This window comes from Bufo bufo, chromosome 4 (genome assembly GCF_905171765.1).
Source record: "Bufo bufo chromosome 4, aBufBuf1.1, whole genome shotgun sequence".
Taxonomy (NCBI): Eukaryota; Metazoa; Chordata; class Amphibia; order Anura; family Bufonidae; genus Bufo; species Bufo bufo.
Genome location: NC_053392.1, coordinates 620487138 through 620514819, shown reverse-complemented (window position 1 = coordinate 620514819; position 27682 = coordinate 620487138). Strand labels below are relative to the sequence as shown.

General features: G+C 44.1%; 1 protein-coding gene and 1 pseudogene across 1 annotated transcript; one reads left to right on the top strand and one right to left on the bottom strand.

The window, feature by feature from the left end:
• The first annotated feature begins 9829 nt into the window (after window positions 1–9829).
• Window positions 9830–27532, top strand: LOC120999676 (gastrula zinc finger protein XlCGF26.1-like). The gene is made up of 4 exons (XM_040430690.1): window positions 9830–9932; window positions 10050–10147; window positions 20338–20395; window positions 25563–27532. The coding sequence occupies exons 1-4, from the start codon at window positions 9848–9850 to the stop codon at window positions 27098–27100; spliced, it is 1779 nt and encodes a 592-aa protein (XP_040286624.1). The 5' UTR covers window positions 9830–9847; the 3' UTR covers window positions 27101–27532.
• LOC121000073 lies at window positions 11749–11884 on the bottom strand (annotated as a pseudogene).
• Window positions 27533–27682: the final 150 nt, after the last annotated feature.

Genomic DNA, 27682 nt, shown 5'->3' with positions numbered 1-27682 from the left:
CTGCAGACCTCGGTTGTAACGAGTGGTTATTTCAGTCAACGTTGCTCTTCTATCAGCTTAAATCAGTCGGCCCATTCTCCTCTGACCTCTAGCATCTACAAGGCATTTTTGCCCACAGGACGGCCGCATACTGGATGTTTTTCCCTTTTCACACCATTCTTTGTAAACCCTAGAAATGGTTGTGCGTGAAAATACCAGTAACTGAGCAGATTGTGAAATTCTCAGACCGGCCCGTCTGGCACCAACAACCATGCCACACTCAAAATTGCTTAAATCACTTTTCTTTCCCATTCTGACATTCAGTTTGGAGTTCAGGAGATTGTCTTGACCAGGACCACAACCCTAAATGCATTGAAGCAACTGCCATGTGATTGGTTGACTAGATAATTGCATTAATGAGAAATAGAACAGGTGTTCCTAATAATTCTTTAGGTGAGTGTATATACACTACAGAGGACAGTATACTGTATGTATATTCTACAGAGGACGGTATACTGTATATATACTACAGAGGACAGTATACTGTATATATACTACAGAGGACAGTATACTGTATATATACACTACAGAGGACAGTATACTGTATATATACTACAGAGGACAGTATACTGTATATATACACTACAGAGGACAGTATACTGTATATATACTACAGAGGACAGTATACTGTATATACACTACAGAGGACAGCATACTGTATGTATATTGTGGGGGTCAGCTCAATAGTAGTAGGCATAGCAGTCAGAGACAGTGACACAATGGCACAGTTCACACAGGGGTTTGCCTGTTTTCTTTATTCTCGTCCACAAACAAAATATAAGGCCTTTACATTCAGGCAAAGATACAAAATAAATACCTGCTCGGCTGAGCACTAACTAAACATAAAATCACCCTTTCTATCCGGGCGGCCTACTACCAGCCACACGACACAATTCAAAAAAAACCTCACAGTGTCCTTTTTGTTGTTTGCACAGACTTCAGCAGCAATGGTGAAAGCCAGTCAGTTCAACCAGTCCCCACCCAGACATGCTCATAGTGCAAACCTTTATAGCCCAGAAATGAGCTGAGCGCCATCACCTGGCTGAGAGCTCTATATGAAACCTGTTCTGGAAAGGAAGGGAATGAGGAGCCCCGCTACCAACCTGCATCCTCATTCCATTAAAATCCAGGCCCGACAACACAATTTACCAAAGTCCTCAGCAAACTATGCTTTGCTAAAGCAGACCATCTTTTCCTGGATTTCTGATATCTCACCCAGGTTTCCTAGTTGAGATATCCACCTCCTGTAGCATAGTACATGGTATATGAAAGAAACCTAGGGGAAATATAACGATTCTCTACTACTTTTCCAGTCACTCTCTCACAATATGTATATATATATACTACAGAGGACAGTATACTGTATGTATATACTACAGAGGACGGTATACTGTATATATATATATATACTACAGAGGATGGTATAGTGTATATATATACTACAGAGGACAGTATACTGTATATATAGAACAGAGGACAGTATACTGTATATATACTACAGAGGACAGTATACTGTATATACACTACAGAGGACAGTATACTGTATATATACTACAGAGGACAGTATACTGTATATATACTACAGAGGACAGTATACTGTATATATACTACAGAGGACAGTATACTGTATATATACTACAGAGGACAGTATACTGTATGTATATACTACAGAGGACGGTATACTGTATATATATATATATACTACAGAGGATGGTATAGTGTATATATATACTACAGAGGACAGTATACTGTATATATAGAACAGAGGACAGTATACTGTATATATACTACAGAGGACAGTATACTGTGTATATACTAAACATGACAGTATACTCTATATATACTACAGAGGACAGTATACTGTATATATACTACAGAGGACAGTATACTGTATATATACTACAGAGGACAGTATACTGTATATAGTACAGAGGACAGTATACTGGATATATGCACTACAGAGGACAGTATACTGTATATACACTCACCTAAAGAATTATTAGGAACACCATACTAATACGGTGTTGGACCCCCTTTTGCCTTCAGAACTGCCTTAATTCTACGTGGCATTGATTCCACAAGGTGCTGATAGCATTCTTTAGAAATGTTGGCCCATATTGATAGGATAGCATCTTGCAGTTGATGGAGATTTGAGGGATGCACATCCAGGGCACGAAGCTCCCGTTCCACCACATCCCAAAGATGCTCTATTGGGTTGAGATCTGGTGACTGTGGGGCCATTTTAGTACAGTGAACTCATTGTCATGTTCAAGAAACCAATGTGAAATGATTGGAGCTTTGTGACATGGTGCATTATCCTGCTGGAAGTAGCCATCAGAGGATACATGTTCTCATTCTGTTTACGCCAAATTCGGACTCTACCATTTGAATGTCTCAACAGAAATCGAGACTCATCAGACCAGGCAACATTTTTCCAGTCTTCAACAGTCCAATTTTGGTGAGCTCGTGCAAATTGTAGCCTCTTTTTCCTATTTGTAGTGGAGATGAGTGGTACCCGGTGGGGTCTTCTGCTGTTGTAGCCCATCCGCCTCAAGGTTGTGCGTGTTGTGGCTTCACAAATGCTTTGCTGCAGACCTCGGTTGTAACGAGTGGTTATTTCAGTCAACGTTGCTCTTCTATCAGCTTGAATCAGTCGGCCCATTCTCCTCTGACCTCTAGCATCCACAAGGCATTTTTGCCCACAGGACTGCCGCATACTGGATGTTTTTCCCTTTTCACACCATTCTTTGTAAACCCTAGAAATGGTTGTGCGTGAAAATCCCAGTAACTGAGCAGATTGTGAAATACTCAGACCGGCCCGTCTGGCACCAACAACCATGCCACGTTCAAAATTGCTTAAATCACCTTTCTTTCCCATTCTGACATTCAGTTTGGAGTTCAGGAGATTGTCTTGACCAGGAGCACCCCCCTAAATGCATTGAAGCAACTGCCATGTGATTGGTTGACTAGATAATTGCATTAATGAGAAATAGAACAGGTGTTCCTAATAATTCTTTAGATGAGTGTATATATATATATATATATATATATATATATATTACAGAGGACAGTATACTGTATATATACTACAGAGGACAGTATACTGTATATATACTACAGAGGACAGTATACTGTATATATACACTACAGAGGACAGTATACTGTATATATACTACAGAGGACAGTATACTGTATATATACTACAGAGGACAGTATACTGTATATATACTACAGAGGACAGTATACTACTACAGAGGACAGTATACTGTATATATACTACAGAGGACAGTATACTGTATATATACTACAGAGGACAGTATACTGTATATATACTACAGAGGACAGTATACTGTATATATATATACTACAGAGGACAGTATACTGTATATATACTACAGAGGACAGTATACTGTATATATACTACAGAGGACAGTATACTACTACAGAGGGATCTGGATAGATTGGAGGCTTGGGCAGATAAGTGGCAGATGAGGTTTAACACTGACAAATGTAAAGTTATGCACATGGGAAGGAATAATGCAAGTCACCCGTACATACTAAATGGTAAAACACTCGGTAACACTGACATGGAAAAGGACCTAGGAATTTTAGTGAACAGCAAACTAAGCAGCAAAAAACAGTGTCAGGCAGCTGCTGCCAAGGCCAATAAGATAATGGGTTGCATCAAAAGGGGCATAGATGCCCGTGATGAGAACATAGTCCTACCACTTTACAAATCACTAGTCAGACCACACATGGAGTACTGTGTACAGTTCTGGGCTCCTGTGAACAAGGCAGACGTAGCAGAGCTGGAGAGGGTTCAGAGGAGGGCAACTAAAGTAATAACTGGAATGGGGCAACTACAGTACCCTGAAAGATTATCAACATTAGGGTTATTCACTTTAGAAGAAAGACGACTGAGGGGAGATCTAATTACTATGTATAAATATATCAGGGGTCAGTACAGAGATCTCTCCCATCATCTATTTATCCCCAGGACTGTGACGGTGACGAGGGGACATCCTCTGCGTCTGGAGGAAAGAAGGTTTGTACACAAACATAGAAGAGGATTCTTTACGGTAAGAGCAGTGAGACTATGGAGCTCTCTGCCTGAGGAGGTGGTGATGGTGAGTACAATAAAGGAATTCAAGAGGGGCCTGGATGTATTTCTGGAGTGTAATAATATTACAGGCTATAGCTACTAGAGAGGGGTCGTTGATCCAGGTAGTTATTCTGATGCCTGATTGGAGTCGGGAAGGATTTTTTTCCCCTAAAGTGAGGAAAATTGTCTTCTACCTCACAGTTTTTTTTTCCGCCTTCCTCTGGATCAACTTGCAGGATAATCGGCCGAACTGGATGGACGGAGGGCTTTTTTCAGCCTTATAAACTATGTTACTAAGCAAAGAACTTCACTCCCTAGTGGGATGTAGCCAGAAGGCAGTATAAGGGTCACTGTGTTCATCCTGTGCATCTGTTATCATTCCGGACCTTGGAACGGCCAATTCCCAGATCCGCAATGAATCAGAATCCCAACACGACCTTGACAAAATCTGCAGCCGAAGCCTCACAGCCTTACACATGAAATTCCAAACAAATCGTCAGTTCATTCACGGGTCAGAATGGGGCTATAACAGATACAAAATGGAGTTTAAAGGGGTTCTCCGGGAAAGATAAAAATGAACATACTGAAAAAAAATATTATCAATAAACTCCTTAAATGGCTTTAATTATTTATAACGGCTCCTTTAGTCTAGGGAACAATCAGTCAAGTAGCTAAAATGGCGGCTCTTGGATTTATGATCATAAAATCCGTCCTTCTCGTGAGGCTGCAGGGCGGCCAGTGTAAGAAAGCAGCGCACAGAGCCCTATGTAAAGTCTGCCGGTCCCAGCACTGTGCAGCTGTATATTATATGCAGATGACAGCTGAGATAACTTCTCCAGAAAGGAGTTGACCTCATCCCGTACTCGCAGGCTGAAGTGTTTTCTAATGGTGCGCCTCCCCCACAGCAGCGCGTCTGCTCCTCATTCCTGACAGACTTTACGAAGGGCTCTGTGCGCTGCTTTCTTACACTGGCCACCCTGCAGTGTCACGAGAAGGACGGATTTTATGATCATAAATCCAAGAGCCGCCATTTTAGCTACTTGACTGATTGTTCCCTAGACTAAAGGAGCCATCATAAATAATTAAAGCCATTTAAGGAGTTTATTGATAATATTTTTTTTCAGTATGTTCATTTTTATCTTTCGCGGAGAACCCCTTTAAATGATCAGAAATTACATCTTCACACTTTACACTTTTACCTGCACAGCGGGATGCCGGGAACTCTAATGCGGAGTGGACACAGCGCTCAACCGGTGCAGCAGCTCAGGATCAGTGGGGGTCCTGACAACTGGACCCATCACAAAATGATGTGATATAATTTCCCATTATGTGATGGGAATAACCCTTTATCAGTGATGACAGCCGGTCCCATCACTAAACTGCACCACTGCCAACGCCATTCAGCTGCCTCACACTTCTGTGATCCTCCATAACCACAGATGAAGAAGAACTGACACATAAACTTATATTCGCCGCCTCCCTCAGCTCCCAGTCTAACCTCTTCAAGTTTCTTCTCCCCCTCTCTGACCACAGACTACACAGCGGAGTCCCATTATTCTGACCACTTCGACATCAGGCAGCGTGTACTTCATGAAGGAAGTCCCGTGTGGTGAGCTGGCTTGGTGGGTATATAAGGTGTGATAGGCTGTGTGCACACATATCCCTTGGTGGGTATATAAGGGGTGTGATAGGCTGTCTGCACACATAGCCCTCAGTGGGTATATAAGGTGTGTGATAGGCTGTGTGCACACATATCCCTCGGTGGGTATATAAGGAAGGGGTGTGATAGGCTGTCTGCATACACATCCCTCGGTGGGTATATAAGGTGTGTGATAGGCTGTCTGCACACATATCCCTCGGTGGGTATATAAGGTGTGTGATAGGCTTTCTGCACACATATCCCTCGGTGGGTATATAAGGTGTGTGTTAGGCTGTGTGCACTCTGGGGACTCGCTTTGATAATCAGGACCAGCGGACGCAGTATAGAGGCAAAGACCAATTTATAACTCAAAAACGTCAGTATTTATTCACACTTGTTGCAAATACACAGTACGACAGTTCATTTCCAGTATTGGTGTTAGTTCACACCCAGATAGCTCAAAACAGTCACTTTTTGTCCTGGGTCTTAATCCACACCTGACCGGCATAGCTCAGAACAGAGCAGTCCTCCCGGTTTCAGGCCTCTAGCCTGGCACAAGGCTCAGATCCTGGTACAGAGATTGCCAGAGCTCCAATGTCAGAGAGAGATAAATCCCTCCACCTGACACTACTAGCTGTATTTTAAAGGCCTGACAAAACCCGGCCTGGAACATGGGGAGTAGGCACCCACCCAGCACTTTGACTACTCCCAGTAAGAGCCATCCCGGATCAGTTATTACAGCCATATTAAATAGCAAAGTGTCAAACAGCAACTGCTGCTGACACATGAAAACTGCCTCTTACTCCACCGAGGCCAGGAACCTCGGTGACACATAACTATCATCCACGATTCCTTGTACCTTCTTACAGCACATATAAGGTGTATGATAGGCTGTTTGCACACATATCCCTCGGTGGGTATATAAGGTGTGTGATAGGCTGTCTGCACACATATACCTCTGTGGGTATATAAGATTTAATAGGCTTTCTGCACACATATCCCTCGGTGGGTATATAAGATGTGTTATAGGCTGTCTGCGTACATATCCCTCGGTGGGTATATAAGGTGTAATAGGCTGTTTGAACACATATCCCTCGGTGGGTATATAAGTTGTGTGATAGGCTGTCTGCACACATATACCTCTGTGGGTATATAAGATTTAATAGGCTGTCTGCACACATATCCCTCGGTGGGTATATAAGGTGTGTGATATGCTGTCTGCACACATATCCCTCGGTGGGTATATAAGATGTGTGATAGGCTTTCTGCACACATATCCCTCTGTGGGTATATAAGATTTAATAGGCTGTCTGCACACATATCCCTCGGTGGGTATATAAGGTGTAATAGGCTGTTTGAACACATATCCCTCGGTGGGTATATAAGGTGTGTGATATGCTGTCTGCACACATATCCCTCGGTGGGTATATAAGATGTGTGATAGGCTTTCTGCTCACATATCCCTCGGTGGGTATATAAGATGTGTTATAGGCTGTCTGCACACATATCCCTCGGTGGGTACATAAGGTGTGTGATATGCTGTCTGCGTACATATCCCTCGGTGGGTATATAAGGTGTAATAGGCTGTTTGCACACATATCCCTCAGTGGGTATATAAGATGTGTTATAGGCTGTCTGCGTACATATCCCTCGGTGGGTATATAAGGTGTGTGATAGGCTGTCTGCACACATATACCTCTGTGGGTATATAAGATTTAATAGGCTGTCTGCACACATATCCCTCGGTGGGTATATAAGGTGTGTGATATGCTGTCTGCACACATATCCCTCGGTGGGTATATAAGATGTGTGATAGGCTTTCTGCACACATGTCCCTCGGTGGGTATATAAGATGTGTTATAGGCTGTCTGCACACATATCCCTCGGTGGGTACATAAGGTGTGTGATATGCTGTCTGCACACATATCCCTCTGTGGGTATATAAGATGTGTGATAAGCTTTCTGCACACATATCCCTCGGTGGGTATATAAGATGTGTTATAGGCTGTCTGCACACATATCCCTCAGTGGGTATATAAGATGTGTTATAGGTTGTCTGCGTACATATCCCTCGGTGGGTATATAAGGTGTAATAGGCTGTCTGCACACATATCCCTCTTTGCTGTCATGGATAAAAGGAACGATTTATCAGAATTGCAGGAAGGGATGATTATTGGCTTTTGGGCCCAGGGTGGCGGTTTTTCTGACACTGCGCAGATAGTGAACTGTTCTTGTGCTGCTATGGTGAGTGGAGAAATGGCTCCATTGTGAATAAGTGACGTGGAAACTGCTGAGCACCACGTGCCTTTGATGTGAGAGTTGGAAGTTGACTACGAAGGTGCGTGAGGGCGGACCAACACACTACAGGAGAGCAGCTCACCACCAAAATAAACCAAGGGCTACTAGACGTGTGTCTAACACAACAGTTCAGAGAACCCTACTGTGTATGGCGCTCAGAAGCAGAGGGATGGTCTCTGCACCTCTGTTTATGAAGTTGCACCGGCAAAAAAGGCTTACATTTTCCAGACAGTATCTGAATTGGTTTAAGAGTTGTCTTCTCCGATGAGTCACGTTTTCTGCTTTATAGAACGGATGGATGTTGGTGTGTCAGGAGAGAAACATCAGAGAGGGAACACCCTGCAACGACTGCTGGAAGAACATAAGCTGGTGGGGGCAACGTTTGGGTCTGAGGGATGTTTTCGGGGCATTCTCTGGGCCACTCATCCATGTGGAAGGCACTGCTTTGGGTATGAACCAATCCTTTGCAGATCACATACACCCATACATGCTGATTGTCTCCCGTGTGGCAGATGGGATCTTCCAGCAAGACAACACGACATGTCACACGGCTAGAAATGTCTAACATTGGTTGGAAGAGCATGACCAAGACAACCCCAGCCCCCTAATTCTCCAGACTTGAACCCAGTTGAGCATCTGTGGAACCACCTATATCGTCGTGTTCTCTCTATGGACCCCACTCCCTCCAGCAGCTGTGGGATGCACTGCAGTCAGCATGGCTCCAGATACCCGTGACAACCTACCAGGACCTTATTGAGTGACTCCCCGCCCGGTTGGCTGCTGTCAGTACTGCATACTGTGGTTACTCTGGATATAAGCTGGTGGTCAGAATAATTGAACTGCGCTGTGTATCAATCCAGGATAGAAGACACATCATTAGCTAAGGGTCCTTTTACATGGGCAGAATTTCTTCCCATAACGAATGCTGATCGACAATATAGCAAGTGAATTGCGCACATTTACACAGGTAAATAATTACCTAAACTGATGGCATCAATCTGATATTGACGCCAGTGTATCATTTATATGGGGTAGTGACTGTTAACGAGCACTTGCAATTACGATCATTTGCGCAATCATCTGCCCATATTAAAGGCCCATTAGTCACTTCCATTACACGCTGTCATTGTACGCCCTTTGTAATTCAAAATTCGTAAAGCACTTGATTTTATTTGAGATATTTTTCCAGATGTGATTTGCTCTCAGTCCTTCGTGTTTCCCTCAAGTTCCTTAGGTACAGGACTCTTCTTTTGAAAGACAATGGTCCTTTCCATCAATGTCCCACCAAGGATGGAGAAGGACAGAAACCATATGGCTGCGAGAATATTAGACCTCACCCTGGAGATCATCTCCTTGATAACTGGAGAGGTGAGAGTCTCACATGACGTCACTCTTATCTCTATAATAAACCAGGGAAATGACTGGAAAGGTGAAGGATTCTTAGAATCTCAGTAGTGATCGGCGTCTCCCCATACACAGGATTACTCAGTAGTGAAGAAGTCGTCTGGTGAGTGTGTGACACCCCGTGTGTCAGGAGGGTGGAGCAGGACCCAGAGCCCCATCACCGAGCCTCCACCTCATTCCTTGATACATGAGCAGAAGATCCTAGAACTTACCACCAGGATCACTGAGCTGCTGAGCGGAGAGGTGAGCACTGCTGGGAATGCTGGGACATTATACAATAACGCCAAGGGAGGGGTCTGGTCATGACTGTGTCCTTGTGTTGTCAGGTTTCTATAAGGTGTCAGGATGTCACTGTCTATTTCTCCATGGAGGAGTGGGAGTATTTAGAAGAACACAAGGATCTGTACAAGGATGTCATGATGGAGAATCCCCAGTTCCTCACACCACCGGGTAAGAGGAGACCTTCCATGACTGTAGAGGAGAGAACAGTTATGAGAGTCAGATTCCTCCATCATCTGATCATCACATATAGACAATGTATTCAGTCACTGTGTGTATTTCCTACAGATGGATCCAGTCAGAGAAATCCACCAGAGAGATGTCCCAGTTTTCAGTATTCCCAGGACTGTCCAGAGGAAAAGCAGAATGTCCCACTGGATCATCAGGTAGATGAAGCTGAGGTTTCTACAAATCCTCTATAGACTGATGTAATGGAGCTTTCTACTGACCTCCCCCAGCAGCAGTGGAGTATACTGTACGCTCCATCTACTGACCTCCCCCAGCAGCAGTGGTGTATACTGTACGCTCCATCTACTGACCTCCCCCAGCAGTGGAGTATACTGTACGCTCCATCTACTGACCTCCCCCAGCAGTGGTGTATACTGTACGCTACTGGATCTGGTTATTGCGGGATACAAATGTTTTTTGGTGTCATAAATGTTTGTTTTAGGGTGCATCCACACAACTGTATGTATTTTGCGGTCCACAAACCTTGGATCCACAAAAAATACAGATGACTATTCTTGTCCACAAAATGGACAAGAGTAGGACATGTTCTAGCTTTTTCGCGGACTGCAGAACTGATATACGGATGCGGACTGCACACTGTGTACTGTCCATATTTTTAGTGGACCATTGAAATGAATGGGTCCACGTCTAGAGATGAGCGAACCCGAACTGTATAGTTCCCATTATGACACTTGACCAACCTCCTCAAAGGGCATTGTCTAAGTGAACCCCTTGTTCTTCACAGTACTCCTGATTGCGCGGATAGACTACCCCGAGGGGAACACCAGGTCGCAACCTCTTGAGGAGGATTGGCACACAAAGCACCTGGTCCAGGCAGACCAGGAGGTACCAGAGGTACAGTCGTAGTCAACAGGCCAAGTCGTAACTAGAAGCAACAGTGCAGGACCAAGGATGAGGCAGAGGTGTAGTCATACAAGCAATGGGTCAGGGCAGGCGGCACAGATACAGGTTAGGCAATCCGAGTCAGAAACACGAGAGTCGAGACGTAGCAGGCAAGGATGAGACAGGTAGCGGAATCCAGAAGACAAACAAGGGTAAGGAACTGAAGCACAGACACATTTTTTTTAATTGAAATGTACGTGCTTTTTTTTAACCGTGCAACAAAATCGTGCCACAAAAATAAGTGCACTAGGTTGCGGTCCATTGCAGGCCCTCTCCATAAGAGAAGGGCCCCCCATAAACCACTCCCAATCCCTCCAGGCCAGAAGGCTCCTGCAAGGGACTGGGACACATGGCAACCCTCAGCCGAAGCCGAGGATACGCCCATCTGTGCTCCCGGCTTTCACCTCGGCTGCCACCCAAGGTGTCAGCCAGGAGCTTCAACAACAATGTCTGGACTCAAGAGGAACCAAGATGGCCACCCCCCCCCCCCCCCTCCCTTCCTAGTGTAAAAGTGCACACACAGTGAACACAAAAAATAAATAAAGTGAATGTGTGCCATTACGGTCCAGACATTCGACCGGAATTGTAAAAATTCCTCATCTTGTCAAGGCCGAAGCCGAGCAAAGAGAGTATGTATGTATGCGCTAAAAATGTGAGAATGGTAAGTGCTGTGCAAAAGTGCCGTCACTCAGTGGGCTCCCACCCCCAGTGAGTTCAGGCACCCCAGGGTCACCACTCCTGGGGCACTCTGCACTTTGGGCTTTCAACACAACCCAGCCTCATGGCTTCCATTCAGCACCCTGGTCACCTAGCACAGGACCTGACTTGGCCCCCATACTGTACACCAGGGATACTGTGTGGTTCACTGCCCTGCCCTATCTTCTAGTGCGGCCTCAAGACCCACCTCTATGGACGGAGTTTACAGCAGAGCCAAGCTGCACTGATAAGAACAGATACTACACTTGATCTTAGCCAAAAGGCCGAGAAGCGAAGACAAATACTACCGTTGCAGGAGACAAGGACATTTCACACTCAGGCACCTGGGAAGGGGGCTGGTCTACCAGATAGGTGCAGGATGGCTGGGATTGGTCACACACGTCACATGTACAAAACCTTTAAAGAACAGGAAGTGACGTACGCTGGCCCTTAACGAGGTTCTACAGGGAACAGGCTGGAAGGCATGCAGTGTGCAGGGCTGGAAGGAAACCATGGAGCGGATTTCAGGAAGGACAATGCCTGCAAGGACAGAGCCCAGGACCTCGGCAGTGAATGGGAAGAAACAGGCAACAGATCACCGCAGCTACCTGCTCCATAATGCAGCCAGACGTGGACAATAATGGAGGCGGCCAGGAAAGACAGTGCTCGCCCATACACAGAGCCCGGGACCGCGGCAGTGAGTAGAGAACATCGGCGGTCAGCAACCACCATTACAACTATCTGGTCCAACCACTTTCGAAGGTCACATAATTAGTTTGAATAACCTCGACATATCATTTGAGTATTAATACAAGTGTTCTGAAAGGCCCATCAGTTGTCACCGCCAATTCTGTGAGAAGGTCTGACAGACGTCCTTCTCTACCTCTTGCATGATGTTCTTTGTTTTGGTTTCACTTTCTCATCTCATTTCCTTCTCCCAGGTGTCACCTATTTAGACTAATCCTCTGTCCTTTATATTCCCTCCCATACTGCCTCACTTTGCGGTTTATACTACTTCCTGGATTGAAGTGTTTACTGCTGGAGGCTTCTGCTGCTGCTTGTTCAGATAAGTCCTTTCATGTATTGTGTTTCCTTACTGGCTTGATTCTAGGTGACCCTGACTCCCTCCGTATGAAGTGCAGGGAGCCGGTGGTCGTGTCCTCTCACTATTATAGGGTTTTCAGGTGTCACACAGTCTTAGGTACATGGGCATCCAATCGTCTACCTCTGAGACCCTTGTATGTGCTTAGCAGTCAGGGTGAGCTCTTAGGGTTTTATAGGGGTCACCTATATGCTCCTTAGTTTGGGATCAAGCCAGTCGGATGTTTATTCATAACTTCCAGCTATCTGCAACATCATCCGTGACATCATTCTTCAACTCTACTAAGCAAGCAACATGAAGACTAAGGATCCGCCAAACAGGTCAGAGACAATGTTAAAGAGAATTATGGATTAGGGTTGGGTTACAAAAAATTTCCCAAATTTTAAACATCCTATGTAGCACCATTAAATTAATTCCAACAAAATGGAAAGAATGTAACACAACTCCAAACCTGACAAGAGAAGGTCTCCCACTAAAACTCAGAGACCATAGCTCCAAAGATCCACAGAGGATCTGCCCATAAGACCACTATAAGCCATACACTCCACAGGGGACATGAAAAGGATCTGTCCATAGGACACTATAAGCCGTACACTCCACAGAGGAGATGGAATGATCTGTCCTTAGCACCACTATAAGCCATACCCTCCACAGAGGAGATGGAAGGATCAATCCATAGGACCACTATAAGCTGTACACTCCACAGAGGAGATGGAAGGATCTCTCCATAGGAACACTGTAAGCTGTACACTCCACAGAGGAGATGGAAAGATCTGTCCATAGGACCACTGTAAGCCATATCCTCCATAGAGGAGATGAAAGGATCTGTCCATAGAACCACTATAAGCTGTACCCTCCACAGAGGAGATAGAAGGATCTGTCCATAGAACCACTATAAGCAGTACCCTCCACAGAGGAAATGGAAGGATCTGTTCATAAAAGCACTATAAGCTGTACACTCCACAGAGGAGATGGACGGATCTGTCCATAGGACCACCATAAGCCGTACCCTCTACAGAGGAAATAGAAGGATCTGTCCATAGGACACTATGAGCCATACACTCCACAGAGGAGATGGAAGGATCTGTCCATAGGACCACTATAAGCCATACACTCCACAGAGAAGATGGAGGGATCTGTCCATAGGACCACTATAAGCTGTAGGTGTCACGGCTGAGGATGGGGGAAACCCTCAGCCGTGTGCCGGAAGGAAGATGGTCGCTGCTTGACCAGGACAAACAGGATTAGGGAGCAGGTCACCTCCTACAGCGTCCCTAACCTGACCCTAACTCCTACCTGCATGGGCCGACCTTGAAGGTAGGAGGACCCATGCGCAGGAACCTCGGATCCCTACTCGCCCTCCGCCGGTCCCTAGGCTAGGAGTCAGAGTAAGACATCCTGTTCCTTCTGGATACGGAGGAACAGGAGTCTCACTGGCCAAGCTGCAAGGAAGGGAGAACAAGTGCAACCTATGGCAGTGGCAGGTACTTGCCACAAACATCACACTGACCTGCCACAGACAACCAAGCCTGGAACCCATGTGGGTGTACTGCCCACAGACAGCAGGACTCAGCACACAAACATACAACACACGGGAACCCAGGACCACAGGTGCAATAAAACAACATAAAACCAAACAACATCTTCCAGACACCAAAGGACATATATATTAGCTTATGACCAGAAGGTTGGCCCCCACTGGCAGTTGGTAAGTAACCAGGAGGATGTCTACAGCCAGCATGGCTGAAACACCCGCTCTGGCTACTGCCTACAACTGAGGCTATATAGGGCCAAGAGGCCACACCCAACAATCAGACACACCCCGTGACTCACACACACTGAAAGGGAGTTAACCCTTCCAAAACCACAGAAGGGAAAACATAACTTAAAGGGGAAGTGTCCAAACAATAAACACACTGTGGCTGTTGCCGCAGGCAACGACATGGGTGGCAAGCGTGTCCTGGGAGTCAGCCCGAAGGCCGGGACACTGCCACCACATGTACACATACAACCAAACGTTGCCACGGACAGCCACAGTGCAGGGAAAATGTCAGTGCACACCAAACAAACAAAGTGCACACAGACATACAAAAGTGCTACAAACGTGCACATAACTCCAAGGGAACCGCACACATAGCTGTTGTCCGCGGCAACCGCACCTGAGGCCAACTACATTATGCCTCAAGCTGCGGTTGACACTACAACCCAAAACCGAGGGCAACAGTATGCGGCTCCCAAGGAGTCACGGCCATAACCGTGGCCGTGACAGTAGGCTGTACAGAGGAGATGGAAGGATCTGTCCATAGGACCACTATAAGCTGTAGTCTCCACAGAGGACATGGAAAGATCTGTCTATAGGACCACTATAAGCCATACACTCCACAGAGAAGATGGAAGGATCTGTCTATAGGACCACTATAAGCCATACACTCCACAGAGAAGATGGAAGGATCTGTCCATAGGACAACTATAAGCTGTACGCTCCACAGAGGAGATGGAAGGATCTGTCAAGAAGACCACTATAAGCTGTAGGCTCCACAGAGGAGATGGAAGGATCTGTCTATAGGACCACTATAAGCCGTACACTCCACAGAGGAGATGGAAGGATCTGTCTATAGGACCACTATAAGCCGTACACTCCACAGAGGAGATTGAAGGATCTGTCCAGAGGAGACTATAAGCCGTACCCTCCACAGAGGAGATGGAAGGATCTGTCTATAGGACACTATAAGCCGTACCCTCCACAGAGGAGATGGAAGGATCTGTCCATAGGACACTATAAGCCATACACGCCACAGAGGAGATTGAAGGATCTGTCCTGAAGACCATTGTAAGCTGAACACTCCACAAAGGAGATGGGAGGACCTGTCTATTGGACCACTATAAGCCGTGCACTCCACAGAGGAGATGGACGGATCTGTCCATAAGACCACTGTAAGCCTTACCCTCCACAGAGGAGATGGAAGAATCTGTCCATAGGACCACTATAGGCTGTACGTCATACGCTTTATGATGGAGCTGGAAGAAAAAAAAGCTATAGATTAAAGAAAAATATAGGAAAACACCTTTGTGGCAGACTCCCAAACACATAGAAGAAGGTTCTCTGGTGAGATGAGAGCATCGTTGTGTGGCACGAACCCAGCGCTTTCCATGACCCCAATACACCATTCCCCCAGTACAGCATGGTGGTGGCAGCATCAGGCTACAGAGATGCTTTTCATCAACAGGAAAACTGGTCAAGATTGAAGAAGAGATGGACGGCAGTAAATACAGGGAAATTCTTGAGGAAAACCTGTTTTCATCTGCCCGACATTTGAGACTGGGACAGAGTTCACATTCTAGCAGGACAATGGCCGCAGTCATACAGCTAGGGCTACACTGAAGGGGTTTAATGGGAAAGAAACACTGAAATATCTTGGAGTGGCCAAGTCAAAACCCAGATCTGAAGACTGCCGGACACCAACACAACCATCTAACAGAATGGACAAAAATCCCAGTGTCCAGCTAATACAGACAGACACCAAGAGACCGCCACCTGTGATTGCAGCAAAAGGCAGCTCCACAAACTACTGACTTCAAGGGGGTGAATACTTACGCACATTAAAGTTTGCATCTTGGTTATCATTTGTGTCGCAGTAACAAAAAGCTACATAACAGGAAAAACACCAAAGCAGTGAATACTTTTGGAGGCACTGTGTCTCCAGCAATTCCATAGAGCCGAATGAAGCACCAGTGAAGCATTGAAATTGGGGACACTCCACCAATCGGACACTATACATCTTAGGACAACGCCTTTAACTTTCCACCTCTTCTTACATCCATTTGGCGAGTGAGAGTCAATGTCAGTTTTTGGCGCTGATTTTGGTGTATTTTCCATGCAGAATCAGAGCCAAAAAAATGCCTCCAAACAGCCTCCCATTCATTTTAAAGGGAAGCAGCGCTCTGTTTTTTGCTTTCCACGTGCGTGGCTTATCTAGGGGCCTGAATCCGCCCTCAATATCCTGTTGAAGTAAATGGTAAGTGGCAAAAAAAACGCAAGCAGAAATCCAGATGTACATTGAATTATACACGCCAAAAAAATTGCGCAAAAATGTGCATCAGGTTCCACCTTAAAAATCCTGCTTTTAAAATCAGCGTGTGAACGTACCCATAAACTTTAATGGTGTTTTTAACATAGAAAATCTTCAACAAAAAAACGCAACAAATTGCAAGAAATAGTGTGGATTTATGTGCTTTTTTAAGAGGTTTTGGTGCTGATTTTCTGCACACAAATCTGTACCATGTGCAGGTACCCTTTCACAGGCTGTCGAAGTTTTTTTTTGAATTTCGCTCAGACAACCCCTTTAATAACTGTTGTCAACACTTTATTGACCAATAAAAATTCTATTTGATTCATATACATCTCCTTTGAAGTCCAGGAGGCGGTTCTATAAGTGATTGACAGCCTTCCCTCTATGAGTGTGTATACAGAGAGCTGTCAATCACTGATAGCCCCGCCTCCTGGACTTCAAAGCCCAGAATGAGCAGAAATGTAAATGAATAAAATGCAAGTTTTACGGAATCTTTTCCCACAAAACTGTATATCAATCTGCTCAGCTCCTCCTGTTCTACAACATGCTGCCTTCAGCTCGGACACCATGTTCAGCGTAACAGGTTCCCTTTAATTTTTTCAGGAAGTCTTGCAGTTTTTACTGACACCATTTGCAGCTTTGTGATCTCTTTCTATTCTTTTTTTTTTGTATTTTTGGTGACACACCATGTTGGATAAAAAACACAGTGATTTTATAGTTCAGGTCATGGTGGATGCAGAAATACCAATTATGTGGAAGAGTTTTTATGAACTTTTTCCTATAAAAAAATTATTATAGGAAACAGGTGAATGTGTTTTATTTTAACAGGGAATTTTAAAAATAAAACTTCATGGAATTCTTTTTTTATGCTGTTTATTGGTCCCACAAGGGGACTTTGACTTGTGATTGTTTGATTGTTTTCATAATGCACTGCACAATGTATGCAGCACAGGGTATTAGGCCTGCACAGGGGCCTTCTGTAGACACTCGGCTGCCATGTAAAGGCATCAGTACTCCGCAATTGCATTTGTGGGTGTGTCGATGGGTGACACAGAGAAAGCTGCCTCCTCTGAAACTACTTAGATGCTGCTGTCACTATTGACTATGGCATCCAAGAAGTTATACGCCTTTCATCTGCGGTTCTGCTGTACTCGCTGGCTGGGGCAGGTGCTTAGCTGACATAAGACAACAGAGCACCTGCTCTTCCCAGCTCAGGAAACCTGTGCATCACGTAGACTTGGCCTCCATAAAAAAAAAGCAAGTTTTCATCAAAAACTGTCATATTTTCATCAGAGAAGTTAATTTTAGTATATGTTACTGGTGCTGCAGCATTATGTATAAAGCAATCTTTAGTTTCTTCAGATACCACTGTTTTCCTTGAGTTTTTTCCTTAGTTACGGCTGTTTTAACTTCTACAATACAGGGAGTGCAGAATTATTAGGCAAGTTGTATTTTTGAGGATTAATTTTATTATTGAACAACAACCATGTTCTCAATGAACCCAAAAAACTCATTAATTTCAAAGCTGAATATTTTTGGAAGTCGTTTTTAGTTTGTTTTTAGTTTTAGCTATTTTAGGGGGATATCTGTGTGTGCAGGTGACTATTACTGTGCATAATTATTAGGCAACTTAACAAAAAACAAATATATACCCATTTAAATTATTTATTTTTACCAGTGAAACTAATATAACATCTCAACATTCACAAATATACATTTCTGACATTCAAAAACAAAACAAAAACAAATCAGTGACCAATATAGCCACCTTTCTTTGCAAGGACACTCAAAAGCGTGCCATCCATGGATTCTGTCAGTGTTTTGATCTGTTCACCATCAACATTGCGTGCAGCAGCAACCACAGCCTTCCAGACACTGTTCAGAGAGGTGTACTGTTTTCCCTCCTTGTAAATCTCACATTTGATGATGGACCACAGGTTCTCAATAGGGTTCAGATCAGGTGAACAAGGAGGCCATGTCATTAGATTTTCTTCTTTTATACCCTTTCTTGCCAGCCACGCTGTGGAGTACTTGGACGCGTGTGATGGAGCATTGTCCTGCATGAAAATCATGTTTTTCTTGAAGGATGCAGACTTCTTCCTGTTCCACTGCTTGAAGAAGGTGTCTTCCAGAAACTGGCAGTAGGACTGGGAGTTGAGCTTGACTCCATCCTCAACCCGAAAAGGCCCCACAAGCTCATCTTTGATGATACCAGCCCAAACCAGTACTCCACCTTGCTGGCGTCTGAGTCGGACTGGAGCTCTCTGCCCTTTACCAATCCAGCCACGGGCCCATCCATCTGGCCCATCAAGACTCTCATTTCATCAGTCCATAAAACCTTCGAAAAATCAGTCTTGAGATATTTCTTGGCCCAGTCTTGACGTTTCAGCTTGTGTGTCTTGTTCAGTGGTGGTCGTCTTTCAGCCTTTCTTACCTTGGCCATGTCTCTGAGTATTGCACACCTTGTGCTTTTGGGCACTCCAGTGATGTTGCAGCTCTGAAATATGGCCAAACTGGTGGGAAGTGGCATCTTGGCAGCTGCACGCTTGACTTTTCTCAGTTCATGGGCAGTTATTTTGCGCCTTGGTTTTTCCACACGCTTCTTGCGACCCTGTTGACTATTTTGAATGAAATGCTTGATTGTTCGATGATCACGCTTCAGAAGCTTTGCAATTTTAAGAGTGCTGCATCCCTCTGCAAGATATCTCACTATTTTTGACTTTTCTGAGCCTGTCAAGTCCTTCTTTTGACCCAGTTTGCCAAAGGAAAGGAAGTTGCCTAATAATTATGCACACCTAATATAGGGTGTTGATGTCATTAGACCACACCCCTTCTCATTACAGAGATGCACATCACCTAATATGCTTAATTGGTAGTAGGCTTTCGAGCCTATACAGCTTGGAGTAAGACAACATGCATAAAGAGGATGATGTGGTCAAAATACTCATTTGCCTAATAATTCTGCACGCAGTGTATGAGGATCTGCTCAAGATGGCTCCTCTGCCAGTTCTCTGAGGCCAAAACTGCTTTCCCTCACTTCACACACACACTTGCTGTAGCCAGCAGCCTCCTGCCAGCCAATCAGATTAGATTACTGAGAGAGAGGCCTCCTCACTCTGAAGCCTGATGCAGGCATGCAGTGTGAAGGACCGCCCCTCTGTCTTCTGTTTACACTGAGCTGAAGACAGAGAAGACATAACAACGCTCTGTTTAGGGAGCAATGGAAAGGGGCAGGGGACATTAATGAAAGCTGTTACTATAAGGTAATTACAGATCTATTGACAATCATTGACAGACTAACTCAGGTATACACGCCTAGCTCTAATAAACTAGCAAATAAAAAAAAGTATGACAGTTACACTTTAATGACCAACATAAAATTGCAGAAAAATGACTGAAACCTTTGTGTTGATGTGTAAAATACTTGGCTGAATGTTGATCCTGTCTGGTCGACATGTGAGGAGATCCTTCTTTTAGAGCAGATTGGTTCATGTCTTCTAGGGGGTTTTGAGCTTCACCTGGATTTAAGATCATCTAGGGCTTCATTTCTTTTTTTCTTATGTTTTTGTGCTTGCAGGAAAGTTCTGGTGGAACGATGAGTGAACTCCAAAAACCCGGATCAGTGTCACTGAATGGTAAGAACCTTTCATAAATCTTGTTTGACTGTAAATTTCTTTATTAATGGGAAAACTGATAGGAAGTTCAGATAAATGTCCTCATTATTAATATTAATATTATAGTTAATAATTCATTTACTGCCATAATTTTCCATCATCTTCCTTGGCACACGTACAGTGTGACACAATATGGACAGATACCGTCACATTGGAGGGTAAATGCTGATCAGAGGGAAGGTCGTATACTATGATAGGCCAAGATTATCAAACTGGTTGTGGTGTGTGGACCCATGGGGGACAAGTCATGTCTCTAGGAGGTACCCGCACTGTCTTCACTGCCATTTTTAGTAGAATACAGACTTCTGTTGGACAAACAAGAAGAAAAATAGCTAGTTAGTTGAGTGTAATTGTGGATTTCATGAAGCTTGGGAGAGAACAGGGAACGACATGGACACATAAATTTCTACGCATTTTGGGTCTTACAGTAATGAAACAACAGAATATAACAGCACTCTCATAGCACTAAACATAGGTTATATATAAATACCCCCTCTTGATATGAGAAATAAATATAAAATATTTTGATCAAAACACATCTGTGTCGACCTACCACGGCAAGGTGACCTCAGTCCAGGTTGGACCCTACTTTATTTAATACCTATCTCTATGCTTAAATGCACACAGAGGTAACAAGTAGCAACACAGTATATGTGCAGGTTCTGCTCCTGAATGTAGATGTCCACTGGCATAGAGATGGGTATTAAACAGATTAGTTTCCTGCCTGGACTGAGGACACCTTGCCATGGTAGGTCCAGGCAGCAACCTACTCTATTTACCGTATTTTTCACCCTATAAGACGCACCGGCCCATAAGACGCACCTAGGTTTTTGGGTAGGAAAATAATAAAAAATATATTTTTAACCAAAAGGTGTGCTGTGTGTTTGGTGGGTTTTGAACTAATGGTGGTCTGTGGATGGCATTATTACTGGAGATCTGTGGATGACGGACACTGTTATGGGGGGATCTGTGGATGACGGACACTGTTATGGGGGGATCTGTGGATGACGGACACTGTTATGGGGGGATCTGTGGATGACGGACACTGTTATGGGGGGATCTGTGGATGACGGACACTGTTATGGGGGGATCTGTGGATGACTGACACTATTATGGGGGGGATCTGTGGATGACGGACACTGTTATGGGGGGATCTGTGGCTTGCACTGTTACAGGGGGATCTGTGGATGGCACTATTACAGGGGGGATCTGTGGGTGGCACTGTTACAGGGGGGATCTGTGGGTGGCACTGTTATATATGTGCTATCCACAGACCCCCCCCACCCCATAACAGTGCCATCCACAGACCCCCCCAGCCCATAACAGTGCAATCCACAGACCCCCCCAGCCCATAACTGTGCCATCCACAGATGTCCCCCATAAAAATGTCATCCACAGACCCCCCCGCCGCTTAATAGTTATTAAACATGCCCCCCAACTCCTAATAGTACCTTACATCCTAACAGCTTCTGTACAATGCCGGCAGGCAGGCCGGGCGGCCGGCGCATCCCTCACTGACGTCACTTGCCTGCGCCGCCTGCTTCATTCATAAAGTAGGCGGCGCAGGCACGTGACATCAGGGAGTTATGCTGCCGCCCGCCCGGCCTGCCTGCCTGCATTCTACAGAAGCTGTTAGGATGTAAGGTACTATTAGGAGTGAGGGGGCATGTTTAATAACTATAAATTGAATAAGACATCTTATATTAGTATACCGGAGCGGCGGGGCGGGGCTATACTACACTGACTGCACCGCCCCGCCGCTATTGCCGGCCCCCAGCTCCTCCTCCCAGTCCCTCACCGAGTCCCCGCTCGGTCGTACATCGCAGCTTGCGATGTAATACTGCAAGCATTCACCCCATAAGACGCAGGGGCATTTCCCCCCCATTTTGGGGGGAGAAAAAGTGTGTCTTATGGGGCAAAAAATACGGTAATACCTATCTCCTCTGCCAGTGGGCATCTATATCCAGGAGAACAGAACCTACAGATATATTGTGCTGCTACTTGTCACCTCTGTGTGCATATAAGCATAGAGATAGGTATTAAATAATTTCCTGTCTGGACTGAGGTCACCTTGCCGTAGTAGGTGGGCAAAATACACTGCTCAAAAAAATAAAGGGAACACTTAAACAACACAATGTAACTCCAAGTCAATCACACTTCTGTGAAATCAAACTGTCCACTTAGGAAGCAACACTGAGTGACAATCAATTTCACATGCTGTTGTGCAAATGGGATAGACAACAGGTGGAAATTATAGGCAATTAGCAAGACACCCCCAATAAAGGAGTGGTTCTGCAGGTGGTGACCTGACCACTTCTCAGTTCCTATGCTTCCTGGCTGATCTTTTGGTCACTTTTGAATGCTGCCGGTGCTTTCACTCTAGTGGTAGCATGAGACGGAGTCTACAACCCACACAAGTGGCTCAGGTAGTGCAGCTTATCCAGGATGGCACATCAATGCGAGCTGTGGCAAGAAGGTTTGCTGTGTCTGTCAGCATAGTGTCCAGAGCATGGAGGCGCTACCAGGAGACAGGCCAGTACATCAGGAGACGTGGAGGAGGCCGTAGGAGGGCAACAACCCAGCAGCAGGACCGCTACCTCCGCCTTTGTGCAAGGAGGAACATGATGAGCACTGCCAGAGCCCTGCAAAATGACCTCCAGCAGGCCACAAATGTGCATATGTCTGCTCAAACGGTCAGAAACAGACTCCATGAGGGTGATATGAGGGCCCGACGTCCACAGGTGGGGGTTGTGCTTACAGCCCAACACCGTGCAGGACGTTTGGCATTTGCCAGAAAACACCAATATTGGCAAATTCGCCACTGGCGCCCTGTGCTCTTCACAGATGAAAGCAGGTTCACACTGAGCACATGTGACAGACGTGACAGAGTCTGGAGACGCCGTGGAGAACGTTCTGCTGCCTGCAACATCCTCCAGCATGACCGGTTTGGCATTGGGTCAGTAATGGTGTGAGGTGGCATTTCTTTGGAGGGCCGCACAGCCCTCCATGTGCTCGCCAGAGGTAGCCTGACTGCCATTAGGTACCGAGATGAGATCCTCAGACCCCTTGTGAGACCATATGCTGGTGCGGTTGGCCCTGGGTTCCTCCTTATGCAAGACAATGCTAGACCTCATGTGGCTGGAGTGTGTCAGCAGTTCCTGCAAGACGAAGGCATTGATGCTCTGGACTGGCCCGCCCATTCCCCAGACCTGAATCCAATTGAGCACATCTGGGACATCACGTCTCGCTCTATCCACCAACGTCACGTTGCACCACAGACTGTCCAGGAGTTGGCAGATGCTTTAGTCCAGGTCTGGGAGGAGATCCCTCAGGAGACCATCCGCCACCTCATCAGAAGCATGCACAGGCGTTGTAGGGAGGTCATACAGGCACGTGGAGGCCACACACACTACTGAGCCTCATTTTGACTTGTTTTAAGGACATTACATCAAAGTTGGATCAGCCTGTAGTGTGTTTTTCCACTTTAATTTTGAGGGTGACTCCAAATCCAGACCTCCATGGGTTAAAAAATTTGATTTCCATTTTTTTTTTTTGTTTGATTTTGTTGTCAGCACATTCAACTATGTAAAGAACAAATTATTTCAGAACAATATTTAATTAATTCAGATCTAGGATGTGTTATTTTTGTGTTCCCTTTATTTTTTTGAGCAGTGTATATTTGCTCAGAACCTCAGAGTTTTCTTTTATCATATCAAAATGGAGTATTTGTTTTTATATAACCTTTGTGTCAGAGTGCTGTTGTAGTCAGTGTTTTATTTAGTGTTGGACACATAGATCCATGTATTTATCATATTGTGCTAGATGTTTTTATCCTTTTTTTGTGTTTTTTGTCAAACTGTAATGACCCAAAAAACAGAGAACCAAATTAGAAATACAAATGACCAATGGTTGTTCATTACCAAATCACACAACACAGTAATTGGCTACTAAACAATTTCACTTGTTGCTCACTTATAGAAATAATTATGTCACTGTTCACATGGCACATTATTTGGTTGCAAACAAGTACTGGTTTTGTAACTAATTAGGTTTGGATGTTTTATGACCAGTATATTCTTTTAGAGAGAATAAGCAAAGACTGAAGTAAGATTAAAGTTTATTGTTATGACTCCTAAGAGAATATATTAGGTATGCATGTACTGAATGTGATACAAAACATTTACCAAATCAAAAATTCCAAGTATACCAAGAGGTGTAGCTTCCCTTATGCAGATTAATGTTTTGACGTCATCATATACATGAATAATAATGTACTGATGATGTCATGTATGAAAGCCATTGATGTGAATGTACTGCAGCAGACTATGAAGCCTTTGTGAATGGTATTCCTTTGTCATCCTGGGTGTACAAATGATGTTTGAGAACATCACCATTCTACCATTCCATGCCAGACCATTCCACGCTCTGCTTTCTGTAGTCTACCTCCTCTCTAAATCCTCCCCATGATCTGTTTTTCCTTTTGTGTCCAATAAACATGTAAGTTCTGTCCCAAGAAGAATTGTCTCGAGTCTACTTCAGCTTCGGGTGGAGTCCAACATAGCCATCCATTCACCGCTATGAGACTGCCAGAAATAGCTGAGCCAGTGCTTGGCTATTTTTGGGGCATCGGCTGCTTTCTTTTTACTGCGGAGGTCCCGTTCTGGAGATAAAAATGGGTCAAAACAAGGGACTTGCACCTATCTGACATTGATGGCACATTAATGTCCTAGTTAAGTTGCACCCACACAGACACCCATAGAAATTCAGCTGGCCTTGAAAACTTATGAAAAGGAGAAATTGGAAAAATAAAGTTCTTGCCCATGACAAACAATCAAGTTACTTTTTTGCTGGAACTTGGTTAACATTTGGAAACATTGTATTCTATGGTCATGATAGAAACACCTGCCGCTGTACAAGAGATTATATTCTGGGACCTGTACAGATAAAGAGTTTATGAACACTATGACGGTTTCTTTGGTCTGTCTCTTTTTACTAGTGCCTGTGATTTACTTACTGAAATGATATATTATACTGTGGTTGTCCCATACACTTTCTTTTGTTATTTGATTGATTGGTAAATAAAAACATTTCCTTTAGGAAAATAATAAAAAGTTGTTTCTTTTCCCAGGTAAAGATAAGATGGGAGACTCAAATGGACATCTCATTTTATTTAAAGAAGATAACAATGACACACAAGCTAATCCAATGACTCTTAACGTTCCCTTAGACCTTTACAGTGGAGATCTACCCACCGATACTGCTGAACACAAGAAACTTTTATCTATTGAAACACTGATTGTCAAAACAAGAACTGGACCCAGAGAAGGGAAAATATGTGGAGAACATTTTAGAAATAAATCGAAACCGTCTTTTCATGAAGGAATTCACAATGATGAGAGACCGTTTTCATGTTCAGAATGTGGGAAATGTTTTGGCAAGAAATCCTATCTAGAGGAACATCTTAGAATTCACACAGGAGTGAAGCCATTTTCATGTCCAATATGTGGGAGATGTTTTAATCAGAAGTCAAGTCTTATGGAACATCGGAGAACTCACACAGGGGAGAAACCATTTTCATGTTTAGAATGTGGCAAGCGTTTTGGCCAAAAATCGGTTCTTTTTAAACATCAGAGAATTCACACAGGGGAGAAGCCATTTTCATGTCCGGAATGTGGAAAGTGTTTTAGTCAGAAATCAAATCTGATAGAACATCAAAGAATTCACACAGGGGAGAAGCCATTTTCTTGTTCACAGTGTGGAAAATGTTTTAGCCAAAAATCAGGTCTTCTTAAACATCAGACAGCTCACACAGGGGAGAATAAATTTTCGTGTTCTGAATGTGGGAAATATTTTTGTCAGAAATCAAATCTTGTGAAACATCTACGAGTTCATACGGGAGAGAAACCATTTTTATGTTCAGAATGTGGGAAATGTTTTAACCAGAAATCGATTCTTGCTAAGCATCAGAGAATTCACAGAGGAGAGAAGCCATTTTCATGTCCTGAATGTGGGAAATGTTTTAGTCAGAAATCAAGCCTTATGGAACATCAAAGAAATCACACTGGGGAGAGGCCATTTTCATGTTCACAATGTGGGAAATGCTTTAGCCAGAAATCGGGTCTTATGAAACATCATCTGAGAACTCACCCAGAGGAGAAGCCATTTTCATGTCATGTATGTGGGAAATGTTTTGGTCAGAAATCGAATTTTGAGGAACATTTAAGAATTCACACAGGAGAGAAACCATTTTCATGTTCAGAATGTGGCAAGTGTTTTGGCCAGAAATCAGTTCTTGCTACACATCAGAAAACTCACAAAGGAGAGAAGCCATTTTCATGTCCAGAATGTGGAAAATATTTCAGTCAGAAAGCAAATCTTTTGAAACATTTAAGAGTTCACACAGGAGAGAAACCGTTTTCATGTTCAGACTGTGGGAAATGTTTTGGGCAGAAATCAGTTCTTGATAGGCATAAGAGAACCCACAGAGGAGAGAAGCCATTTTCATGTCCTGAATGTGGCAAATGTTTTAGTCAGAAATCGAATCTTATGGAACATCTAAGAATTCACACAGGGGAAAAGCCATTTTCATGTTCTGAATGTGGCAAATGTTTTAGCCAAAAAGCAGGGTTTGCTAAACATCTGAGAACTCACACAGGGGAAATGTAAGAACTGTTGCAGATGTGTGGATTTATTGTTAGACCTGTTGCCTAAAGGTGACCGTACACATTAGACAGAAGTTGGTTGATGGTTGAACAGCAGTTGAACAAACATCTGGTGAGCATTCGTTTCATGGATGCAGCCATAAACATTTTAGTCCATATTGGATAAACTGGTTTCTTTAACAGCTAAAACTTGGTCTAGTTCACATGGTAATTATAAAGGACCCTTTGGACAACATAAGACTCTACTCAGGAAATCCAACCAGTAGAGATGCTGTAATAGAATAGGATATGAGCCACACATGCATAAACTCTCCCACTTAGTCGGTTTTGTTGCATTTATAATCATTGACATCACAACAACTTGTGCTGGAAGTGATATACTTGAGATGTAAATATAATAAATAAATAAAAATACAAATAAATGAAATAGAATGGCTCCATTTTTTGGAAGAATTATCTTGGATCCATAAATCTGAAGATGAGTTGAACCCTGCTGTCTGTGCATTCATATTTTTTAATACAGGGTAAAAGACTCATATAGTTAGTATGGTATACAGTGATGGCCAGTTCGCAAGTGTTCGCCGAC